The sequence below is a fragment of the Ceratina calcarata genome, unplaced genomic scaffold, assembly GCF_001652005.2.
Source record: "Ceratina calcarata isolate Rehan_Ccalc_2016 unplaced genomic scaffold, ASM165200v1 scaffold78.2, whole genome shotgun sequence".
Taxonomy (NCBI): Eukaryota; Metazoa; Arthropoda; class Insecta; order Hymenoptera; family Apidae; genus Ceratina; species Ceratina calcarata.
The window spans coordinates 268,514-290,877 of record NW_017179105.1 but is presented as its reverse complement, the minus strand read 5'-3'; the positions used below and the strand labels follow the sequence as shown (position 1 = coordinate 290,877).

At 45.3% G+C, this 22,364-nt stretch overlaps 2 protein-coding genes across 5 annotated transcripts in view; one reads left to right on the top strand and one right to left on the bottom strand.

Moving 5' to 3' along the window:
• The window catches only part of heca (hdc homolog, cell cycle regulator), a 140,744-nt gene extending 135,227 nt beyond the window's left edge, over positions 1–5,517 (bottom strand). Inside the window, exons 1-3 of the mRNA XM_018034210.2 lie at positions 5,224–5,517; positions 4,794–4,994; positions 3,894–4,709 (exon numbers count right to left, since the gene is read on the bottom strand). Of these exons, the coding sequence (XP_017889699.1) occupies positions 3,894–4,709; positions 4,794–4,849 (872 nt within the window). The 5' untranslated portion in view covers positions 4,850–4,994; positions 5,224–5,517. The remainder of the gene's footprint in view (positions 1–3,893; positions 4,710–4,793; positions 4,995–5,223) is intronic.
• A 169-nt stretch (positions 5,518–5,686) lies between these two features.
• Positions 5,687–22,364, top strand: part of LOC113465022 (uncharacterized) — a 54,168-nt gene continuing 37,490 nt past the window's right edge. Inside the window, exons 1-3 of one of the 4 annotated variants that reach the window (XM_026818236.1) lie at positions 5,687–5,829; positions 6,718–6,805; positions 6,893–6,976. In XM_026818236.1, coding sequence (XP_026674037.1) covers positions 6,795–6,805; positions 6,893–6,976 — 95 coding nt within the window. In that variant the 5' untranslated portion in view covers positions 5,687–5,829; positions 6,718–6,794. Of the gene's footprint in view, positions 5,830–5,870; positions 6,329–6,717; positions 6,806–6,892; positions 6,977–22,364 lie in introns of those variants that run through there. The other 3 variants (XM_026818238.1, XM_026818237.1, XM_026818235.1) reach the window with 3 other exon arrangements.

The window sequence follows — 22,364 nt, the reverse complement described above, 5'->3', positions numbered from 1 at the left end:
TGAAATCACTATACTTTTAGCTTTTTAATAGTAATATGAATCTATAATAACAAATTCAACATGCCAGCATTGTTTAAGTATATGTATAGCCTATACGTCCTTAATCAATCGATATTTGAAACGAGGTAAATGAGATTCGCACTTCTACTTTCCTCCGAACAATTTAATACCCAAGAATCAACTTGACGAAGATATATGTTCGGCTCCAATTTAAAAAGCAAAACCTCCGTCTCTAAAGGCGACTGACTAAAGCTTGAATCGAGCTTGCACGACTGCACTTGCTCTCGTTCTAAAAATGACATTAGAAGAATTGGAGTGAAACCATCGTGGAACACGGAATTTATTTTTGGTTAAAACGTGAGTAACGCGATGGGGGAGAAGCGAACCCCCTTGGCTCGTCGCACTCCACCGAAACCGGGATTTATAGGTCGCGTTGCGGCGCCAAAATGTCTCTGACGACGTAACGCGAGGGTGATCACGAGGATGAAAAAAGAATCACGGCTAGCATAAATTCGAATCGTTTTCCTGGAAAAAATGTCGGCGAAATATCAACGAGAGCCTGGAAACACGCCCTTTCTTCCGCTCCAGTACGTCCAACGGGGAGCAGCCATCAAAAATTTGTAATTCCGAGTTCGAACGGTCTTTCCAGGGAACACTTACTTTATATACATAGAATGAATCGATAAGAACAGCCGTATGAAATAACGATAAGAATGGTCATAAAATAAAAGATGTTTCGCTGAGATTTACTGTACACACAGTACATTAATTAAAAAGAACTTCCGATCGATCCCTAAGGATTTTTAAGGGACTCAGTGATCAAATTCTTGGCTCAGCCTTTATGTTCGGCTGAGAATAAAATTCGGGGACACTCCCCTCTCCAGGAGAAGAAATCAGAAATTTAACGATCAGTAAACGCACGAAACACCGGGAATGGATCAGGGAACGGCGGACAGAATTCCATAAGAGTATGATGGCTGTTTTTCCACGGACGTCAAAGGCCGAGTTTTTAACAACATTCCCGAGGATCGGCCCGTTTAAATGCATGGCGGTGGCGTGACTCCACGCAGCTGGCCTTGGAGGCTGTTAGAGCGTCAAGCCTGCTCTCTTCGCTCGCCGGCCCTGAAGAGGTGGTCACGGTCAAGGCTACGGGCACCCTCTCTTTCTTCCTTCGTCTTTGTCCAATCGGACCGACACACGTTTGTTCCCGATACACACTCGCTCAAAAGTATTTAGACACTTTCAGGAACTAATAACAACATTAACGAATTTTATCCAGCTTTATGTATTCGGTAGTTCATTAAATCGTGACTGTACGACAGAGTAAACAGACCACATTAAATTAAAAAAACTCAAGTTGATAATCCTATACTCTGATAAAATAATCTGGTGATAAACATTGTGCAACAATAATGATTCATGTACCATGAAAAATGTTACATGCTTTTGAGCGACAGTGTAATACGAAGAGAACGAGAGAATGAGAGAGAGAGAGAGAGAGAGAGAGCCTAAACTGCATTTCGGTGCAATACGAAATGTCAGACCAATTCGCGTCGACAGGTTTAAAATGAAAACCTTCGTCCCTTTCTTGCTTGTATCCGTTCCCTCGATCACGATAAAGGGGCGGCCGGGATTCAACGATGCACGAATTTCTTCCGTGCACCCGGATAGCAAGGGAGCAAGATCTCGCGACGATAACGCTGGAAAATACACCGTGAAGATAAAAGGGTTTATCAGATGCCAGCGAGTTCGTAACCGTGAACCGTTGCATCGTACAAAAGCGAGGAATTATTAATTAAAATCTCCCGGCAGGGAAGGGTTAAAAAGAAAGCAGAACAGATTGCGATCTCACCCCATTAACCCATTTGCATGATACATACTCTTCGTAGAAACATTATACGAAAAACGAGTCGAACGTTTCACATAGTAAGTAATTGATACTGCATTTGTCATAACGTAACGTAACAATTATACAGTGATAAAAATGAAAGAAGCGACGAAACATTTCATCAGGAGCTGCTCATCGAACCCGGTGGAAAATAAACAGAAATAGGACGAGTTCCAAGACTGGATTCTAAATATAGTATGTAACACCCAGCGCGCATACTATGGGTGGGGTATCCTCGTAATCGAGGCTGCCTCCTCTCGCACTCCCAGAGAACTCTAGAACTCATGCTCCGATACGTAAACAACCCACGCACAAAGAAAACAGAGGCCGACGCGTTCATACCTGTGTTTATGAAACTTTGTTTATGTACCAGGATGATAATTGACTTCTCACCACTCCATCCCCGTATCTTATCGTACGTTACACGATTCCGAGAATGAATCGGCTCGCGAAAAGTCGTCAATCGAGTCGCGGCATCTGTTTGATGTGTACCAAACGTTTCGACACATTGTAGTGAACGTTTCCGCTTGAAGAAACGCCGATATGGACGAAAAAAACCTCGTGTTCTCACTTTTTTTCGGCGGAAACACTAGAAGCCAAGGAAAAAGGAGACAAGAAGCCGTGTTTCGCCGGCTATCTGCGACTTAGATCGCCGAGCCTTTGAGAGATGCGAACGCCGATCGAATTACCGACTCAATTCGTGCGTGAACTTCTGCGTGGCCGAATCCCGTTTGCCAGCACAAAGACGCGTAGCTACCGAGAGATCCACAAAGTAGTAGGTACGGATCTTTCATTCAGACGCGTTGTAGTCGAACGAAAAGACTACATATTTCTTTTCTCTTCTGATCTTTTTCCGTCATTCGACTACCGTCCGTTTCGCGTGGCCAAAGTATTTCGCGAAACGGTTTCTCTGTCTCTCCCTATTTATAACCGCAAACGCGAAACATCTCGCCGACCAAGAAATGAAAATATTCCCGGCCGCCTCTTTTATACGAGCTTCGAAATCGCGCTATAAAAGACGGAACGACGAGAGCGTGTGCTTTCCATACGGAATATGCTCCCTCTGAAATATGCTCTACCCCTCTCCCTGTCGCCGCCCTCAACGATATGCTGATCTTTAACACCAACACCTTCCAGGGCGTGACAAAAGCTGTATATCGACAATCCAGAAGGAATCCCTACGTTCTAACCAACTGACGCTTATCTACTCTTTGTTTTCCTTCCAAGATAACATCGAGAACGGTGTACAAGCTCGATTTGACTTCTACGCATAGAAAAATGTTGCATCAAAATGCACGTTCATTCCCATTCCTTGCGAGACAATGAATTTAGTAACACGGGCAAGAACACTCTTATTGCATGTGTAACGGTATTTTGGATATTAAATGCATTGTTTATGATCAGAAAGTTGGCAGAAAAAGCGACATGAAGTTTGCGTATCGCGAGGAAAATTACTGATCGTGAACGTCACACAGAAAACCCGAGGCCAGTGAAGCCTGCGTGGGAGAGAAACGTGACCAATTTGATAAGGGATCGCGATAATTGTATTCTTACACGTTGGACCTCACAGTATCGGTATACGGTATCAGCCCATCGGTATCGTGACCGGCAGGCCAATTATTGTTTTTAACAAGCCCGTCAATTTTTCCCCCGATCCCACGAATACAGAAAACTTCGCCATGCTCCCTACCGCGTAATTCGTTTAACTGCACGGGACCGAGTTTCATACTAATTAAGAAACTAATTTGCTACACGGTCGCAATACGGCGATAGGTCAGTTTTAGAGTTCAACCGTGGTATCAATCAGAAATCGCCGACATACACGTATCAGACAATGGACTGTCAATAGCAGTAGCATTGAAACGTTGAAAACAAACTTAAAATAAACAAGGTCAAAATGTGACGAAAAACTATCTGGCGCGCAATAATTGTTGCGAACAACCTTGAGACATCGCACGTAGTTTCAAAAGAAAGTAGATAAAATTTTTAGTAAACAAAGACTCACCGAGCTCGATCACTGAAGAAATCGACCTTGCTCTTCTTTTTCATGATAGCCTGCGGTTGATGAAGGGGGCTGACGCTGGGTTCGCTGGTGGCCGGTGGCGAGCTGGAACCGGTGCTGGAGGAGAGCGAGCCGGCCCTTCCGCGGCCGGATTCGATCAACTGCATCTCGGTACCGCGACCGTTCGCCGAAACGTGATTCCCGTGGCTGGGTGGACCGGCCGAAACGGCCAACGACGGCCTGGTGTTCTGCCGATTGCGTCGTTTCTTTTTTTTCGCCTCGTTCTCGTCTTGCCGGTTGCCGGTCGCGTTGCCCGTACCCGGAGGCATCCAGTCCAAGTCCTTCTTGAGGTGTCCGCGACCGCAACGGCAACCGCACGCCTTGAACGCCAGGTCGTAACCCTTCTTGGTCCAGAGGTTCTGATGACGTTGCCTCTCGGACCAGCTACGGGCGCGGCCGCAGCTTTTCAAATAAGTCAGCACGGTCTGTTCCCAGGCGTCGAAACACTCGCGATGCATGAACTGACCCACCGGGCAGCTCTCGTTATTGCACGTCACCTTGACCGCGTCGTGGAGAGCGTTCAGCCGAATCAGAGCGTCGCCGCGGAGGCACTCGCCGGTCGGCGTGCAGCATCGGATCGTCTGGCTCTGTCCCAGAAGATTGTTCTCCATCGTGTCGTTGAGGACGGCACCTCCACCGTTCTCTAACAACACGGCGTGACCGTTCGCGTGACGTCGCGGTGCCATCGCCTCTCGAATCGACGTCAAAACGTACCTCTCCTTTAGCAACTCCGTCGCGTTTGAATACACACACTGGTCTCTTTAAGAAGAAAGAAAACTGGATGCAGTCGTTTCTGATTATTCGCAATTGGCACACGATACTCGTACAGTTGTTGCTCTTTACTTTTTCATCTTCACGCAGTTCCCGCGTCTCGGCCGTGTCGTCTGACGCACATCCATTCAACGACTGCCGCGGCTGTTTCGCAAAGTGACGCGTAGTAAATCGCAGAGACACGCAGCGGTTGTGTTCGGTACTCGGTGAAAAAAGGCGCGCGTCAACCGGTGATCTTTCACGGCACGGACTGTCATTTGACGATGTTTAACTCTGCAAGATGAGAATCGTGATAAGGACCGGACACGAACGAAATCACGTAGAAGGACGAGAACGATCAGGTCCCGAATCACTCGCGGTGTCGTACTGATTCGTCGTGCATCAAAGTCAAGGTCAACGGTATGGACGCCGCGTCGCGGTTCCGACAAAGTCTCACTCCCGACAGATCGAAAGTCGCGTCGTATTTATGAAAGCCAGAACTGAAAGAACTCGTCGTACGTACCGTGGTTATCCTCTTACCGGCACCGTGCGTCTGCTCGCCGTCGAATGTCAGGGTCACCGGCGCGTAGCGCGCGCAGCGTCGAACGCAATTTTCGATCCGTTTCCCGGCGATTCTTTGTATACAGGAGAACGAGAAACAACGATGCAAGGAGGCGTACACACGCAACACCGAGGCTTCTCTTTTTTTTCCTCTCTCTCTCGCGCCACACGGAGAGAGTCGACGACGAAAAACACTTGCTCGCACGTAGGGTGCACTAGTCACTGAGCGGCGGCGACGACAGCGTGCCGGCTGCCGTGGCTCGGCGCGCGGGCGAGCGCGAAAGTGAGGTCCCATTGGGTGAAAGCGAAAGCAGCATGGTGGGGGTCACGGCTAGCGCGCCAATCGATGCGCGCCGTTGTCGTCCCTCCGGCGAGCCACGTTACCGCTCTATAGTCGTGTCTTACTCGTGCCCAGGCGTCCGTCTCGTTCCCGCTCGAACACGCTGCTGCATACACACGAGCCGCGTTTTACTTTTCGAAGCCGGCAAGCAGGACTGCGAATAATCCTCGACACGCGTGTGCGAGCACGTACATACGGTAACACGTACACGGAAAGTACACAACCCACGTAAGTATGCACGTATGTACGTATACACATTTCTCCGGGTTACGCAGAAATCGTAACGAGATAATGCTCTCCAAATTGAAAATTCACGAACACCCGATCTCCTTCTATCACTCCCTTTTTCTCTCTCTCTCTCTCTCTCTCTCTCTCTCTCTCTCTCTCTCTCTTTCTCTCTCGTTGCGATGTAAGAGGATTGAGAATAAACATCAGATTACTGCGATCGTTTCAAACCGCTAACGCCGTACGAACACTTTTCATTGAAGTTACATTTATGTAGCCAATTAAGCAGGTGACGCGATAATCGTAGCCATGTTTGATATATCGAACACGTATCGACATGCGTATCGAATTAGCGTAGTAATGGCGGATGTTGGGACTTGGACAAGACGCTGAATTCTTTATTTTCGACGTTTCGTATATTTATACCGGTAGTGTCACGTGAAGTACTTGGGTGTGAAAGTTTCGACCAGATTTGAGGCGCATTCGATAACACGTAAGTGTGGTATGTATACTAAATGTTTGTCACAATTGACAATGACTCGAGCATATTGCGGGATGTCGGGTTCTACGAATATTCGGATCGTGCTGGAGGAATCAAAGATTTCATACACTGTTGAGCATTCCGTTTATACATCAAGCATCGACTTTCTTTGTACTGGTACGTGTTGCGTGATTTTGAGGTCAGTAAATGAAACACCGCGGTGACAATGTCACGTCTGTAAGTGCATATGCTGTCTCCTTTTTTCGGACGTGTCACTTTTGTCGTGTTTACTTGTGTTGTCACGTCACTAGATATCAACCGGACTATTACGCTATTAGCGAAGTAAGCATACAAATATTTACGTCTCCCTTCGGTATGTTACGGAATCAGGGTTCTAATTCGTGTTTCAGTGAGACGTAGATCGTGAAAATTCGAAATATTCATGACGGGCACGAGTCTGTGTAAGCTGTGAGAAAAATTCGGCGAGATGCAAAGAAGGTTAGATCAGAGTCATCTTTATTTAACCGAGGTCGCGTTCTCTCTGATCTTGTAATATTGTATTCGATTCCTCGTCTTTATTCTCAGCTTCAGGAGCGTCCGCGGCATTCGACAAGATTTATTTGGGATCAGAGCCACTATTCTGGATTCTGGACAGAACTGCAGCTATCGGTGAGTCTTATTTTACACAATCGTAAATGACTTTTATTCAAAATGATTTTTATTCAAAAACATTTGTGGTACGAACTTGAAGACTGACACTCATAAAGATACCACTGTCTTTCATTTATTCATTGGTACACTTTTATAGATTACTAGTGTTTTCGATACCTTCCTACAAATGCATAAATTCTGCAGTCTACTTATAACTCGACAATCTCTGACGACCTAACGGGATGTAAACAGCAATACGTGTTTACCCTATTTCGTTTGCGATCTGAAAATATCGTGAATCCGTTTGTTGATATGTAAATGCGAACTCTCGGGCACATCTCTCTTTCTCTCACGACGGTTATCGAAATGCTTGACAAGTGAATCGCGCAAACAACGCGCGGATAATATACATTATAACAGACCGAGTGTGTTTCTCTCGTTATCATTCGCGCTCCGTGTTATCTTCGACGAAGGTCATTAATGGCAAAAGATTTCTCTCTGTGGCGCGCGAAATGAGGAATCATCGGTACAAAAATAAACGAGATACGGAGACGTAAATCATCACCCCGGTTCCCCTGGTCTGGTTATCGAACTTCAACGTTCCCTTTTTTTATCGTCCCTGTCGCGTGTCCTATATACAAAAAAGCGTATGGTGAAATAAAAAGGAAGAACAGAGACGCGGGTTATCGGGAACGCCAACGGCTGCGAATTTTTATCACTCGTACCTACACATGTTCAGCTGCGCACGCATATTGCGAGCGATTATCGTACGCCCACGCACATGTGCGAAAGAAAGTGCCCTGTATTTCATATCGAATATTAATGAGACGTGAAAAGGTGCGTTCGTATCGTATCACCGTTGCATGCGTGTCTATCGTTTTAAGCTCGAATTAAAAATTCATACACGACACCTTCGAACGAAGCATAAGAATAATCATGATTCACGTGTAATTTATCGTATGAATCGTGTACAGCGATGCTCGCCCGTTCATTATGATATCGTCGACGATACGATATGTACCTAAAACATGACCCCGATCCCGCGTCGATAGAATCGAGCTCGAGGTGTACTATTTGCCTGAATTTTTCGACCATTCCCACGGGCATTGAGGAGGGAATCGGGCTATCGGGCACGCAACATACAACAAAGAGTCGATTCTGGCCCACTGTCAGCTCGCGTATGCTCGTGCGAGCGAAGAGCACGAGGCGGCGAGTAGAGTCGGCTCCTGGGACACCAACGAAACGAGATACGTATTAGATTACGTTGCATAATTTTATCGGCGATCGTAAAGCTGTTACGAAACGTGAGACTCCCAATTCTCTAACGACGTCAGCCATAAATAACGCGTGTTGATCAAAACAACGTCGAGCCACCCCCGACTCCAGCTTCACGATTCTAAATGATCTCGCTTCTTATTTTGTCATCGTAAGTATCATAATCGCAATTAACGCACTGTTCCGTATAATAATTGCTGTCCTACGTTTCGGCATAACAACTGACGCAATAACCGGGATACTGTGGTTTAACGCGTAAAAATTATGGCGCACATTATAAGATTTATCGCTGAGTGTAAACATTGAGCAGGACGGAAAAACGTTACGTTTCTTCTACAAACTCTTTTTATTCACACATTCCGGTTGGTCGCAGCGTTTCTTGTTGAGGAAGGCCGACCGATATTTTACGATTCTCACGTGACGTACAGCCGGTCGTGGTAATAAATAAAGCGTAACTTTCGAGTCCGGAGAATTATGTGTTCTCGAGTGTAGACACCGGAGACGAATTCGATGCGTTTGACAATAGGTCCCCGCTGCTTAGATCGAAACCGTGTAAATATTGTAAGAGAGGAAAATTCAGGTCAGAAAGTTTTGCCGTCACACTGGCATGAATGGTTTAATATAGGGACCCTCGCACCGTATTATTATGAATAGACAATTGTACATCCAGCTCGTACGTTTTACGATATTTCCAAGCGCTTATTGTCCACCGAAAACTTTGACCAACATTCCAAATTAGTGATCATCAGAGACTGCTTCAATAAATAAACTACGTACACGTAGTCGTAATCAGGCAACGAATCGTGCAATAAATCATGAATTGAAGGATAGAGATCGAATCCGTGTAAATATTGCAAGAGAGGACTCCAGGTCAGATGAATTTCGCCATAACGCAACGGTTTAACGTATGTAGGGTGAACCAGGGTAAAAGGGGGTAACACGACGTCGAGGCATCCGAAAAGGATAATCCAGCGTCCTCGAGAGGGCCCTGTATGAAAACGTTGTTTTGATCGTTCTGGGTTTCTAGGACGGTGACCATGAATGAGGTTTTAGCTGGTATACGACCCGATGCATCGTAGAAGGGGGGTTGACTCTCAGATGCGGGGAGAACCAGATGTCATTCAACAGGAATCGAGGTCCATCCGTTCACGCGTTGGGGTGCGTTATTCAAAAATTGAAACCGGAAAGGAAAGGGTAGATCAGAGACAATTGAAAAGAGAAATCTCTTTTGAAAATGGGAACTGACTTCCGGTGTCACCCTTTCTCCGCAGAAAGGAATGATTAATAATTTCGTTTCTCCAGTTTCTAAGATCCCAAGTCGACATCTGTTCTTCATTGCAAAAGGAGAATATATTAAGATTTAAAGAGAGAGAGAGAGAATTAATAGGAAGATGTGTATTCTGTAAAAACGAGATGACTCCTGGTAAAGGGTGGCGCGAGGAAAGATTCAAGTCCTACTGGAGTTTGGTGGAACGGTGCTAGGTGAAACGGGCGGTTCGGGTTTTGAAGGTTGGGGGCACCGGGTTGACCGTGGGGTGTCGGAAAGCGGGGGTGTAGGTCTAGGTTCAGGGGTGGCAATGCCCCGGGTGGGCGTGCACTTTCGGTTTCAGGCTGCGCATGCCCGTTGCACTCTCGTTTCTCACCCTTCACAGTTTGCACGCGTTCATAAAGTTTTCAGCCACGTAAAATCCACCACCCCGGCGTCACGTCGTTCTCGAAGCGAGAGACAACCGTTCTTCCGTGTCTCGTTGCAAGAGTAAAAAATTACAGTGCCGTTATTGTTTCGATTGCAACAGCAATTATAAGAAATGCAATTACTAGATGAATTATTGTATCGAATGTCGTATTGATCATCGTATGAAACGTTGCATTGAGCAACAGCTCTATCAGATATCGTATCAGTTTCTATTAGAATATTTATGGTCCGTGTGTAATTCAAATGGGTCAAACGGACGGCGTAGATTTTTCTCGAATTCCATCGGGTCACTCACTCTTCTCGAAGAGTGAACGCGCCCCTTTAGGATCCGTGAAATCTTTAGCATTTGCTTACGCAGAATAAGATTGTTTCACGGGACGTTTCTTTCGCTGACTCGGCGTTATATCACCGTCGACTGAAATGATCACTGGGTGGGTTCGTATACCTGAACGCGTACAGTTTGAATTATATAATTTATCTAAAAGGGACCGCGGCGGTCGACAGGCTGTGTGTACACACGCGAGCGTTTCTCTGCCATTTATGATCAACCACACCCGACGTGAGTAGACCCGACCGAAGGATGGCTCTCGACGGGTTCGGGCCTCCAAATATCAAGGGTTACGCGATAATTAATTTCACGTCGTAATTCAAGACCGCGCGAGCAATTAGTTTCACCCGGTAGAAAAAGCTGCGAATGTTACGGAAAATTGGCGAGAAAATTTCATTGAACAATAATGATTATGTTATTTTCACGCGAATTTAACAATTCTAAATGCGTTTATCAAACGCGTTTAACCCATGATCGAGTCGTACCAGCTGCGTACAATGAGCAGTGTAACCTTATGATTTATGAACATTGCGTGAAAAGAGAACGAGGACTGTGCGGTGAGCCTCAAGACGAAACCTTTTCACGACGCATTCAATTTCTGATTCACAATAGCTCGGTAAAAGCTGGCATTACGCAAACGCGTAATAACGACGTTGTAATTCCCTCCGTTTCTTGATTTCTACGAACCTGGAAGCCTCTGCAATAATATAGGAAAGAATCGCATAAAGATACCGATTGATGCCATAACACCCACGGTTACATCGAGCGTTCCATCTCTTTCAACGGTTTCACCTTTTAACAAGATTTACCATTTCCAATAGTTAATAGCGTGGTATTTCACATTTAAAAATTATTCTATAAAGGATTTCTATCTGAGTAAAGAAGCAAGTCACAGTCTAACGACAGGTCGTTCCTTTGAATCCAAGTTCAAATTCCATTGTTTAACGAGATTTAACCGATGTAATATTTGCAGTAATTAATGGTCTGGTCTTAAAAATGATTATTCCTGTGTAGGGCTTCGATTTTAGTAAAGAAAGAAATTGGAATTCGTCTCGTTCAAGCGAAGTTGAAACGTGAGGGAATCGGTTTCTCGTTCGGGAAATGTGGTCGATATCCAGTGGCGCAATTTTTTCGCGAAATTCGATTCCGCGGACAGTCGTGAAACTTTAAACGAGTCCGGTGCAGTCAACGGAAATTGATGTATTACTCGAGCGCGTAGCGGAAAGAGCTTTAATTAACAGTTATATTCGAAAAACGAGCCTCGTTAATACGCGATTACTCTTTGACGATCAAGAGCAAAGTACGTGTTGTCGATACTTGTCGCGAGGGTAATCGAATTAGGTGGCAAGAGAATTGATAGAAAAAATGAAAATCGCTAGCGAGAACCGGTTTTCTATACGCCTAGCAGTTTGTTCGCCGTGAGTACGGTTTATTTCCGTCGCTAGGCGATCTATTCATAGCGTACCACCGACATGCAATTGCATAAAGCTAGTGGATACGTTGACCCTAAGTGTTACGTAACTCGCGTCTAGTGCCAACTATCAGCGGAACGATAACGCACACTCGCTCGATACAGAACAGAAGTATCTACGAACGTTTCTCCCTGGTTCTCCGTATTATACATGTTCGCAATATATCCTTATCGTTTCGGCAACATCCGTCGATTTTCGAACACACAGAGACATTTTCCATGCTCGATAAATACTGATTAGATAGGTATTCATTATTTGCGATTGTAAAGGATTATTGTTTTCAATGAGCCATATGACAGTTTCTTAAAATAGTCGAGGCTGAAATCTAGTATTGGATTCGCTTTTAAAAAGAACGGCGAAGTTGGCTGAAATTTTGAGTAGACCAAAGATTTGGGCAAAGCCGCACCGGTTTGCCAATACTGAAACTGGGTTAGTACAAAATTTGCACCGGTTTGGCAACAAGCAGAACGAGAGATCGGATCGCGAGGGTCCAGGCCGGTTTCGTTCCCTCCGCACCTACGTGCACGCATGAAACTAGTCGAAATACGTGTCCAATCTCTGGATCCCCTTACGAGCATCTGCAGGCTCGTCTATTCAACCGGGATATATCTCTGACCGCGAACCCACCTTTCAGGGATTAAATCTCTTCGGATTTCATCCGATTGAAACGGGACGACTCACTTTGACCGGTTCGCGTGTGCACGGTTTTATTCTCTTTCATGCTCGAATATGAGGGACGCGTGCCTCTGCTCGTCGAATAAAGCGAATGAAATTCGTGCTCTTATCTCTTCGAACCCGCCGACTCTTTTATATGAAATTCCACTACGTGTTCGCGATTGGTCATAGAATTATTAACTAGAACAAATACACGTGTATCGTGAATCAATAACGAAAATTGATAGGTACCTCAGTGGAAGTTTTTCGTAGACGTCGTTCGTCCAAGTGCAGATGACTACACCGTGTAACTATGATCGCGACATACAGGTGGACGGTAATTGCGCGCGGGTGATTCATGCACCCGTTTGTTTCCAAAGAAAACGGTCGCCTTAATTGCAAAGCGAACGGATTTATGCGCGCCTCGCCGCGTTGATTTAATTACGCTCATATCCAGACACCGTAAGCCGGGGTAATTAAAATATTCGGTCGTAACGCGCGGTAGCCTCTTTGTAAACGAGCTCTCTAATCCTATTGCCACGCAAAACATGTTCAACGTCAAAGAAATGATCTACTTTGCAGGCTTGCGTTTGATCGGATTTACCAGTGTACTATAATTTCAGATAAAGTCTAGCATCGAATTGGTATTACGCTCATGAGAATGTTGTCTTTCTTATTGCAAAAATCCAATACGTTTAGTAACAGTGAAAAATTGCGTAAATGCATCGCCGGATATTAAAGTGTTAAGCAATAGAGCTTTATCAAAGGGTTGAGATTACCGGTTTCCTACACACAGGCTCCGAATCATAGACTCGATTCGGATCTGCAAAAACTGTAAACGTGATCTGGCATCTTATCTAGCGGCACTATGATTTACGATATGCGCCCGCGTATATACTACAGTTGGACCGATAACCGGGTAGAGCACGAGCCGCGGAGGAGAGTACCAAGTGTCGGTCGATCGCCGATAACGCCGGCCATCAAACTGCTCTCTAAGATCTCGTCTTAGGGTCAGAAGAAGGGCCAGCGACGATTTACGACGCTTATTATTGATAGAGCCATTCCGCCTCGCCATCTTCTCGCTAAATCTTGGCTCGTCTTTTGTTAAACCCCGGGCAAAAATAACAGTTACATTTAGAATACGTCTTTGGACGATAATTTTCATACACAGTGTTCTATTGCGTACGCAGTAGCATTTTGGACATCGAAACTTTACATGATTTCATACGTGAACATTATTTTATTATACACTGTGTATTGTGTCTGACCAAGAAATTAGCCAGGGGTAGTACGTTGAAGTGCGTTCACAGTTTTTGTGATACGAGTTCGTGTGTCAGTACTCAATCTTCTGTCCCAAAGATGGTTGCGAGTACATTTGTCGCGATGCTTTAAATAATTAGAGTCAATGATCCCGGAGTGGGATTCCGATTGAAAGAAATCACGAATTCCACGAATCTTACTAGGAGCATTCCTTACGACGAACCGGCATTACCTGAAGGCGTTTTCTCGAATAGTTTCCAAGCTTACATAACCACTGATAGACCGTTCGCGTTGCGAGAAGACAAGCCAAATCAAGGGGTGACTAAACTCTGAAATGAGAAACTGAACAGAAAACATACGCGTTCGAAAATGTCCTCGTTAAATATAATTTAGATACATATATAGTACGTACTACTGCGTACACGTTCCAACTTGTATTCCAGATTCATTCTCTATTTCAGATAATAGGACATTTGGACGTGGCGTACGGATAAATCGACGTCCTACTGTGATATATCCAACGGTAGAAATCGGGAATCGCCGCGATCGCTTTCTCTGGCCTGTATCGGAGCTTTTGCGATTAGATATCGGAATCGCTCGACGACCGTTTCTAGCTACCAGCGGCCCGATTAGATACGGGTAGTAATTGCGGAACAATGACCGGCCGTAGGCCGTTAGCACCGGCGCGGCGTCGGGTACTGAGCGAATCGCTTCGCGGAGCGAATCGATAGCAGAGCAGACCTCCCCTTTCGAGTCTCCGATAATTTCGGCGCCGAACAAACAGCAATTATGCCTGTATACCTGTCCACTCGGTCCGGAATTAACGTTTAAACCTGCCCATCCACTTGTGTCATATTCTCGTTACACGCATCGTTCACAATCATGAGGTATTGTAAAACGTTCGACGTGAATCGATACAAATTATCACTTGAAAGCTGATCTCATAGAAAAATCTTATATTGAGGTCAAAGATTAGAATTCAAGCAGATGAATTCATCAAGCTACGTCGAATATTCATGTACATCTTCTAATGAAACAGACGAACAATCGTGACTTTTCTACGCAACGCTAGATCCGCAGCCGTTTTACAACTGTTCGCGCTTTTAACGATTATTCAGCATTCTACGCGAGTTGAACGCACGCGCCCCCGGTAAAATTTCCGCGGGATGTTTCTCCAATATCGACTGGAATCCTCGTAAACGAAGTTCCGAGCTTATAGAAAACGGCTACGGGTTGGCTCGAAGCAGACGGTATTCGCAGACGTATCGACCAGGCTTTGCGGGAACGGATTGAAAGGCAAGCAGACGGCCGCCACAAGCCGTGTGCCGGCGGAACCGACGAGTACGTAACAGTCGTTACGTTAATGACCAGTCGCGTTACACCAAGTGGCTATACGTAACCGAGCTTTCGGCCAATAACGAGCATTACCGGCTTCACAGTGAAACCGATCGATATTACTGGTTTTATCTAATTGGAGAAATGAACCCATTCTTAGCATTTTTAATCATCGATTCGCCGTTAAATCGAGTAAATTTAATATCGGTCCGATCGATGACCGATTAGACCGGTTAGAAATCTTTCTACTTCATCGGAAAAATTGATATCTCTAGCACTTTTGTTAAAAGAATTGCTGTTAGATCAGATAAACGTGTAGTGGAAGGAAGGCGTTCAACGACCGATTACGTGCGAGCTCTCCAGACGGACTGCGTGAAACGAATATTTGATAGTTCATAGGAAAGTATAAGTTCATATTGGACATCGATTGGACGAAACCTTACATTTGGGCGTCGCTGAAATTCGAGCGGCTCGCGTATACGCGTCACGCTATGGCTTTCTTCCTTCTATGAATTAGTGAGAAGGAAATTCTTAGGAAGCGGGTTTCCGAAAATAATTCCACGGACCGTGGGAATGGATAGTCCCGATATATGTTCACTAATTTTTTGGCTTAAGATACCGTGGGGCGCGAACGAGAACAGTGACGTAATAACTTACGGAGTTATGGCCCTATTCTCGGTTTATGACTACCGGCTGCTTCAAGTTATTACCGCTGGAATCACGACTCAGACCGGAATTGAAAACAAAAGAAGGAAACGTAGATAAACCCGGGCCCGGTCGTGTTCGGTCAACGCGACGCGCTCGAAAATACCGCTATAAAGCCGCATGATCGAGTGAATCACGGAGGGTGGAACCATGTCACGCGCTCGCATGCGTTTCGCATTGAAAATCGTTCGAAAAAATTACAAACATTGCGTGTGTCGCAAAGGCTTTTTCCTGTCCGCGATAGAACGAACGTGGAAATAGAAAAGAGATCGTTCATTGCACTGCGGATTCTTTGCTTAAACGATAGGTCAGACTCTTTCAATGGAACGGAATGCAAATATGAATGAATGAAACGTAGATAATTCTTGGACATTGCATTTCTTAAATTGATACCATAAACAACAGTGTATTTTGCATAAAAATCCGTTGATAATCGTCGAACTTGTTAAAATAATTCCCGAGTCGCGGTATCGTTTGAGCGACGCATCGGTGGAAGATAAAGAAAACGCGAGAGTTTACGAGCTCATAAAACGGCGCGTTTTCTTATCGATATTGCGAGAGAGGAAAAATGGGAACGCAGCGGGGAATTTAGTCGTTGGTTCGCTAGCAAACGGTGGACCATCGACGACCACCAGGTTTGTTTTGGATTTTAAAACTAGGCCGATGGGTCGTTGCCCTCCGACAAATCCTTTCTGTCTTCGCCCCCTTCCACTCGTTCTCCCTACTTCTGGCCGTTTCTTTTCGTCGGTCCCCCTACCGTTCTTTTCTTACATAGCTTCGGTTACTGCGAACCTACGCCGGCTGAACTACAACGGCACCGATCACTTACGCGCCGTGACACACGTTCCAATTCAAGCATGCACGCGTTTTCTTTCATACTCGTGAAACACCGGGAGGTCCCTCCGTATTTCGAGTTACTTACCGAGCGATTTACGATCGTACCGTGGATTTTATTTTACTCGAAACACGCGAACAATGCACACAGCTAAAAAAAAAAAAAATATAAAACGTTAACAGAAAAATGTTTGTCTCGATGTAAATGGAATTACATTCTTGAAGTCAGTCATACAAATTCATAGTCCGTTCGATTGAATCATGAATTTTTACGTACAAGGAATTTGTTACGCGGTATTAATCTGCAGGTGATGCAATGGTCTAGTAGAGGCTTGTAAACGAGAGCAGATACCGTGACTGCAGATGAGTCAATATTTGTCTAGCGAGAATTTAGTTTATCGATGCTGCTCTTGATTCGACTGAGAGCAAACAGACGATCGAGGAATTCGTTCGAAGCTTGTTTACGCACGGTAGTTTAATGCCATTGTTCGTCGAGAAAAGGGACACGGGGCTGATTATGTAAATCGTTTGACGTTCGTCGAACGTCGTTTGAAAAAGGTCCGATCGATGGATGAATCAAAACGCGTGTCGCCGATTTAACAAAACAATTTCGAGGGTCCCACATCCGGTTTTTGTCGATACGACAAAAGACGTCCGAACCCCATAAGCTTAGCCTATCGCACGAGTGCAAACGATTTGCTATTGATGCACGCGTCACGCATCGCTTAAAGCTGATATTTATAAACAGTGCTGCCGGTACGCTTTCATTCAGTTTAGGTTTGATTACACGAGGGTTATCAGACGCACTCCTGAACGAGTCGTAAGCCGGGCAAAAAATTACGTTTAATATAGCCCCGCTGTGAGTCAACATCCGGTCCAGCAGACATTTCGCAACGGTTTGATCATGGAATTTGTTACGAATTAATGATTAAGATACATCGGGAATGAGTAACGTCTGCGTGATTCGTTTATGTAATGAGGAAATTAAGACCAAGTAGAAAGCGAGGTGCGAAATTTCCTCGTAATTCACAAGTAATAGTCGCGATCTTGATCGATCATCGTCGAATTTCAAATCAGGCTATTATAAAGCACCATTGTCCGATAACCTGATTCTCGTGTGCATAATTTTAGACTTATTCGCTCGTAAAACGATACAATTCAGTCCCCTGGATTACTACCGTGAAAATCGTTCCTAGAAGAACTTCGTTATCGTTGTTTGCCTGTTTTATCGGGCCAGCTCGAACCAACGAGCAAGCTCGAGAGCTTTACGATCAAGACAAGCTGCTAGCTAACGACGCTCTGTTCGGTACGAGCACATCTGCTGACTGTCCGGAAAAAAGTATTCAAACCGTGTAGGTGAAAACGTTCCGTTCGAGTGCAGTTTCCTTTGTGCTCGAGTTCCTCCTCAAGTGCTAATCGCATTAACGGTTGGAAGACGCGGTGAACTGTCCTTGAAAGTTCTCGAGGATGCTTCACATAAAAGGACTCGTATCCGAGTTTCTGGAGGCCCCCGGTCCTCTTTTTCGGGGCACTGACGTCGTTGCACGCGGAATGTAAATAGCGGCCCACCTACCAGGCCCTTCTTCTCTCTCGCGTTTTAATGTGGTAAAGGGTGCGACAGATGTGGAACACTCGCCGGTCCCATCCGCGTCCTCCTCGACCACGTGCTCCTTCTTTCAGACGTCTTCGAGTAGCTCGGCTCTTTGTTCTTCGGGCGAGTCTTCTTTTCGTTTTGGAGCTCGTTATTCATCAGACACAATGGACGAATATTTTTGCAAAACAAGGATTTCTTCTGTGTTTGAAAGATGACTGGTCGCACGAAGTCACGAATTTTAAATATCTTACTCTTTACACGAGAATTTCTCGCGCGCTTTTAATCCGGTTGCCAATTATAAGTATCTTATTCCTTCGCCGAGAAGAATTTATTCTATAACTGAAATTTTCGTCTGCTGCGAATTAAGCGTTATTCCCACGGACCAATTAAACAGGGTTAAGCGTACTAATTAGTCGAACTCCGGAGTCGTCGGCGGTATCAATGATTCATGGCGTACGCTAATTTTCAGCACAGTCTCTGGTAATTAGTATGAACGTTGGCGGTTTTAATTGATCGGTAGGATCGATATCGGTCCGCGATCTCGTCGGTTCGTAGTCGGTCGCAGAATCCAGTCCGAGCGCCATGAAAACCAGTCGTTGACGTTGAATCGAAGCCAAGATCTAGTCTCATCGCTCAAACTCGATTCCCAGCAGATGCACGGGGACGAGAAAAATCCGGGGAAAAATGTATTCGAACCACCGTTAGGCAATGTTCAGGCTACGATTCGCGACCAAAACGAGCGTCGCACGCCTTCCTTATTCGCTGCCTAATGAATATCCACTCTTTCCATCGCCTTATTCGGCCCGTGTATGTATATCAGAGTAGCACGATTATCTCTGATGGATCGCGACGTACTACCTCTGGCAAATGGGATATCTAATAAAATATCAGCAAATGAAGACGTACGAAGTGCACACGCCAAGTACACAAAACAATGATATCACGTGATCAATCTTGCCCTGTTTACGATTGCGTACCGCGACGTGATAGAACAAAGAGGACTTGATCGATAGAGAAAGTGGTCGAAATCAGAAACGTCGGCGTGACTAACGATCCGGCGGATCGGGTCGAATAGAGAAGTCTGTCGCAGAGCGAGCCATTGATACATCCCAAATTCGGTGAATCTTGGCTTCGCATCACGGCATCTCCTTCTACGGGAGAAGACGAGGTTGCGTAATCGCAGCTCGTGGCACGAAACAGGGAGATCGTGTGTTGCGCGAACCGATCGCGTCGCCGAGGAGACGGAGAAGGGGGGATCACGAAAACGCCGTTTCGAGTATATCGAACGATCGCGCTTTTTTTTTTCTCTCGTCTCCTCCTTTATGGTCGCCCGCTCTCTGCCAGCCCGCCGCTCGAATAAAATGACGGGGCCATTATAGGGTATGTGTGTAGCGGGTTTCGTGCCACGTAGGAAATGAATCGTGAAGATATGCTCGTAAATCGAGTTTCGAAAGCTCATCACGTTTCCTCCTGATAAAAGCACTTTTGGTATTACAAGATATTTTCTACTTATTAGCGAATTTTTGATAAGTTCGCGTTTCTATTTCAGTCTACGCGCTACCTTGCTTGTCTCTTTCTTCACTCTAAACAAGTAGAGGAATAATTTACAACCCGTCGGATATAAAATGGAACTACGTTCCTTCTCGTTATCAAATGTTTCACAGACCACATGCGTGGCGGGAGAAGAAAACCGTCGCACATGTGTATGATAATCGGAAAAAAGTAGTATCTCGTGAGAAAGATCTCTGTACCACGTGTAACAAGTTCCGTTTGTCTGTGAATCTTTGAACGTCACGGCGAATTAAGGAACGTTAAACAGACGCGTTATTAGCGGGATGCCGCCATATTATCTTAATTATATAATGATTAACGATCCGGAACGATGACTTTCGTTTCGCTCACGATTATTTGCGTCATCTACTACGATGTCACGATTGTGTAGTATAGCGATTGTAGTGGACAGCAGATTTTTATGCACACTAAGAAATGAAGTATCAGTTGCAGATTCGAAAATTATTGTGTTTTTCGCACGTTAAACGCACTGTTCATATTTCCCGACAAATTTATAAAATCGCTGGTTTCACGCGAGGAGACGTAGTTCGGAATGTCTAATTCGGACGGACTGAAGGAGATGTACGTTCATTCGAAGTTTCCCCTTCGGTCTCGGTGTTACGTCGTCGTCGGAGGCGGAACCGATATAAAATATTTCCGTGGCTCGGGGATTGTTCGGCGAAGCGTAATCGAAAGTCGCGATAAACCACGTCCCTTGTTCCTTCCGTATACGTCGTTCGCGTTATCGATCGCACGAAAAGAGAATACAATCGTCAGCTATGATCTACGAGTCCTCGGGACCGTTTTCATCTTTCACCGACAAAATGGGTAACGATCATCGCCGATACGTGTACAAACATATAATTTTTTTTCTTATCGCGCCACCAGTGTCCGGACGTGATGTCATATCCAACAGATTCGAAAGTCCTGTCGGTCGCGATTAGGAAGCTATCGACTGTTGCAGACGAGAGTGCATCTCGTAATCTTTTACCACCTAATTCGATGGAGCGCATCTCACGTCCTCCGTTTCCGACCGTTCCGAGCCTCAACCCTTCTCGTCAGATTATACATATATAAATTATGTAGGTCAGCAATTATTTTTTAACAAACTGAATATTTAGATGTGTAAAAGTGCATGAAATATCGACAGGGCAGTGCATGTGTAATTGTGTAGGTGTTGAAGTGTCAAAGGAAATTCTTATTAGACTTAGTTTTTTAAAAGATACCATAGATGCATGAAAGATGGCGATTATTTAATAGGAATCTAAATGTATGGTACCTCCGAAAAGAGGACGGCCATTTTCATTTCCGAGGTGGTTACGCCACTGTGGCGCAACAACTCGGTTGAAACGCACGCTCCTTTTTACGTCCTCCCCCTCTTTTATTTGAACCCCTTCCACGAGATTCGCCAGTCCCCCTACGTCGAGCGTTGTAGCTTGTTTCGACTGTGCCAGCCTCTCTCTTCGCTTCTTGTCTGGTTTTTCGTACTGGCCCGGTCCCTTCTCCTCTGTCCCTCTTTTCGCTCCCCCCTCGCTTTGTATTGCAGAGGACTGCATCGTCCAAAGACGCAGTACAGGTCTGACCTTCGCTTTGTCCTGTCTGCCGTGACCGCACCCACACACCAGAAGGCCGATTATAAAGCTCGCTCGATACACGAGCCACGCTGTTTCGCGCCGCTCTTAATCTTCTCTAACAACCCTTGCAATCTTCTTTAATGTCAGTCACTCGAATTATGTTTACTACCAGCATCCCAGGTCACGGTTTTGCCAGTGTTACGAATTAGTAGGATTTGACAATTTTGTGAACATGCATTTCACCTTTTAGGGGTAGTGTGTCTCTTACGTCATGGAAGGTGTACACCCTCCAAGTTTCGAGTTCCAGGGATTTCGGTTGGACATTTATATGTCAGTCGGGACACGAGCATCGAGCTAATTTTTATTGTCGAAGGACTTGTTATAAGACTTAGTTCGGTGATAGAAGAATCAGCTAGACTAGTTGACTGACCTGTTCTCGATCCAGTCACCATCGTTCAGTCCATTCTGTTCATTTAAACTTGGCATTCTGATCTTTTGACAATTTTTTAAACGGGCATGCGAGCTTTCGCTGGTTAAAGCACTGCAAACGTCGATGCATGAGCGCAGTTAAATGTGAGTCACTGGCAGAGCATTGTTCAAGGTCGCTCCGAGGCGGTATGCAACGTTAATGGCGTCTAGAGCAAACTCGTTCCGTAGAGAGTAATGGCTTTGACCAGTCGGGCTTAATACGCGGGGTTCGATCGGCGGAGGGCCGCGAGCACGCGTGTAATTGCTCGCGGGCTTTTACAATCCTCGCATTTAACAGTATTCGTCACGGTAACGAGTCGCTTGTTCGGAACCCAGTTTCGAATTTTTTTTTAACATTCCTGCTCGACGAATCGTAGGTTCGTCTAACACTTCTTTTACCTTCGGAGAAAATAACTGAGTCTAATATTGAGCACTCGTCACTGGATTGCGGATATTTATGTAAAAAATAATATGTACTTCAAGTACAATTTCACTCGTCATTTAAGAATCGCAGTGTGCATTCACTTTGGACAGGTTCGGTTTTATACATGCAGTGTTTCATTTTTCATTTTCTGCACATTCAATTTTCTTAGAATAAATCCGCGGTCTGTGCATCGTGATCAGTAGTCGTCAAACGGATGACCGTCATGCTTTCTTCAC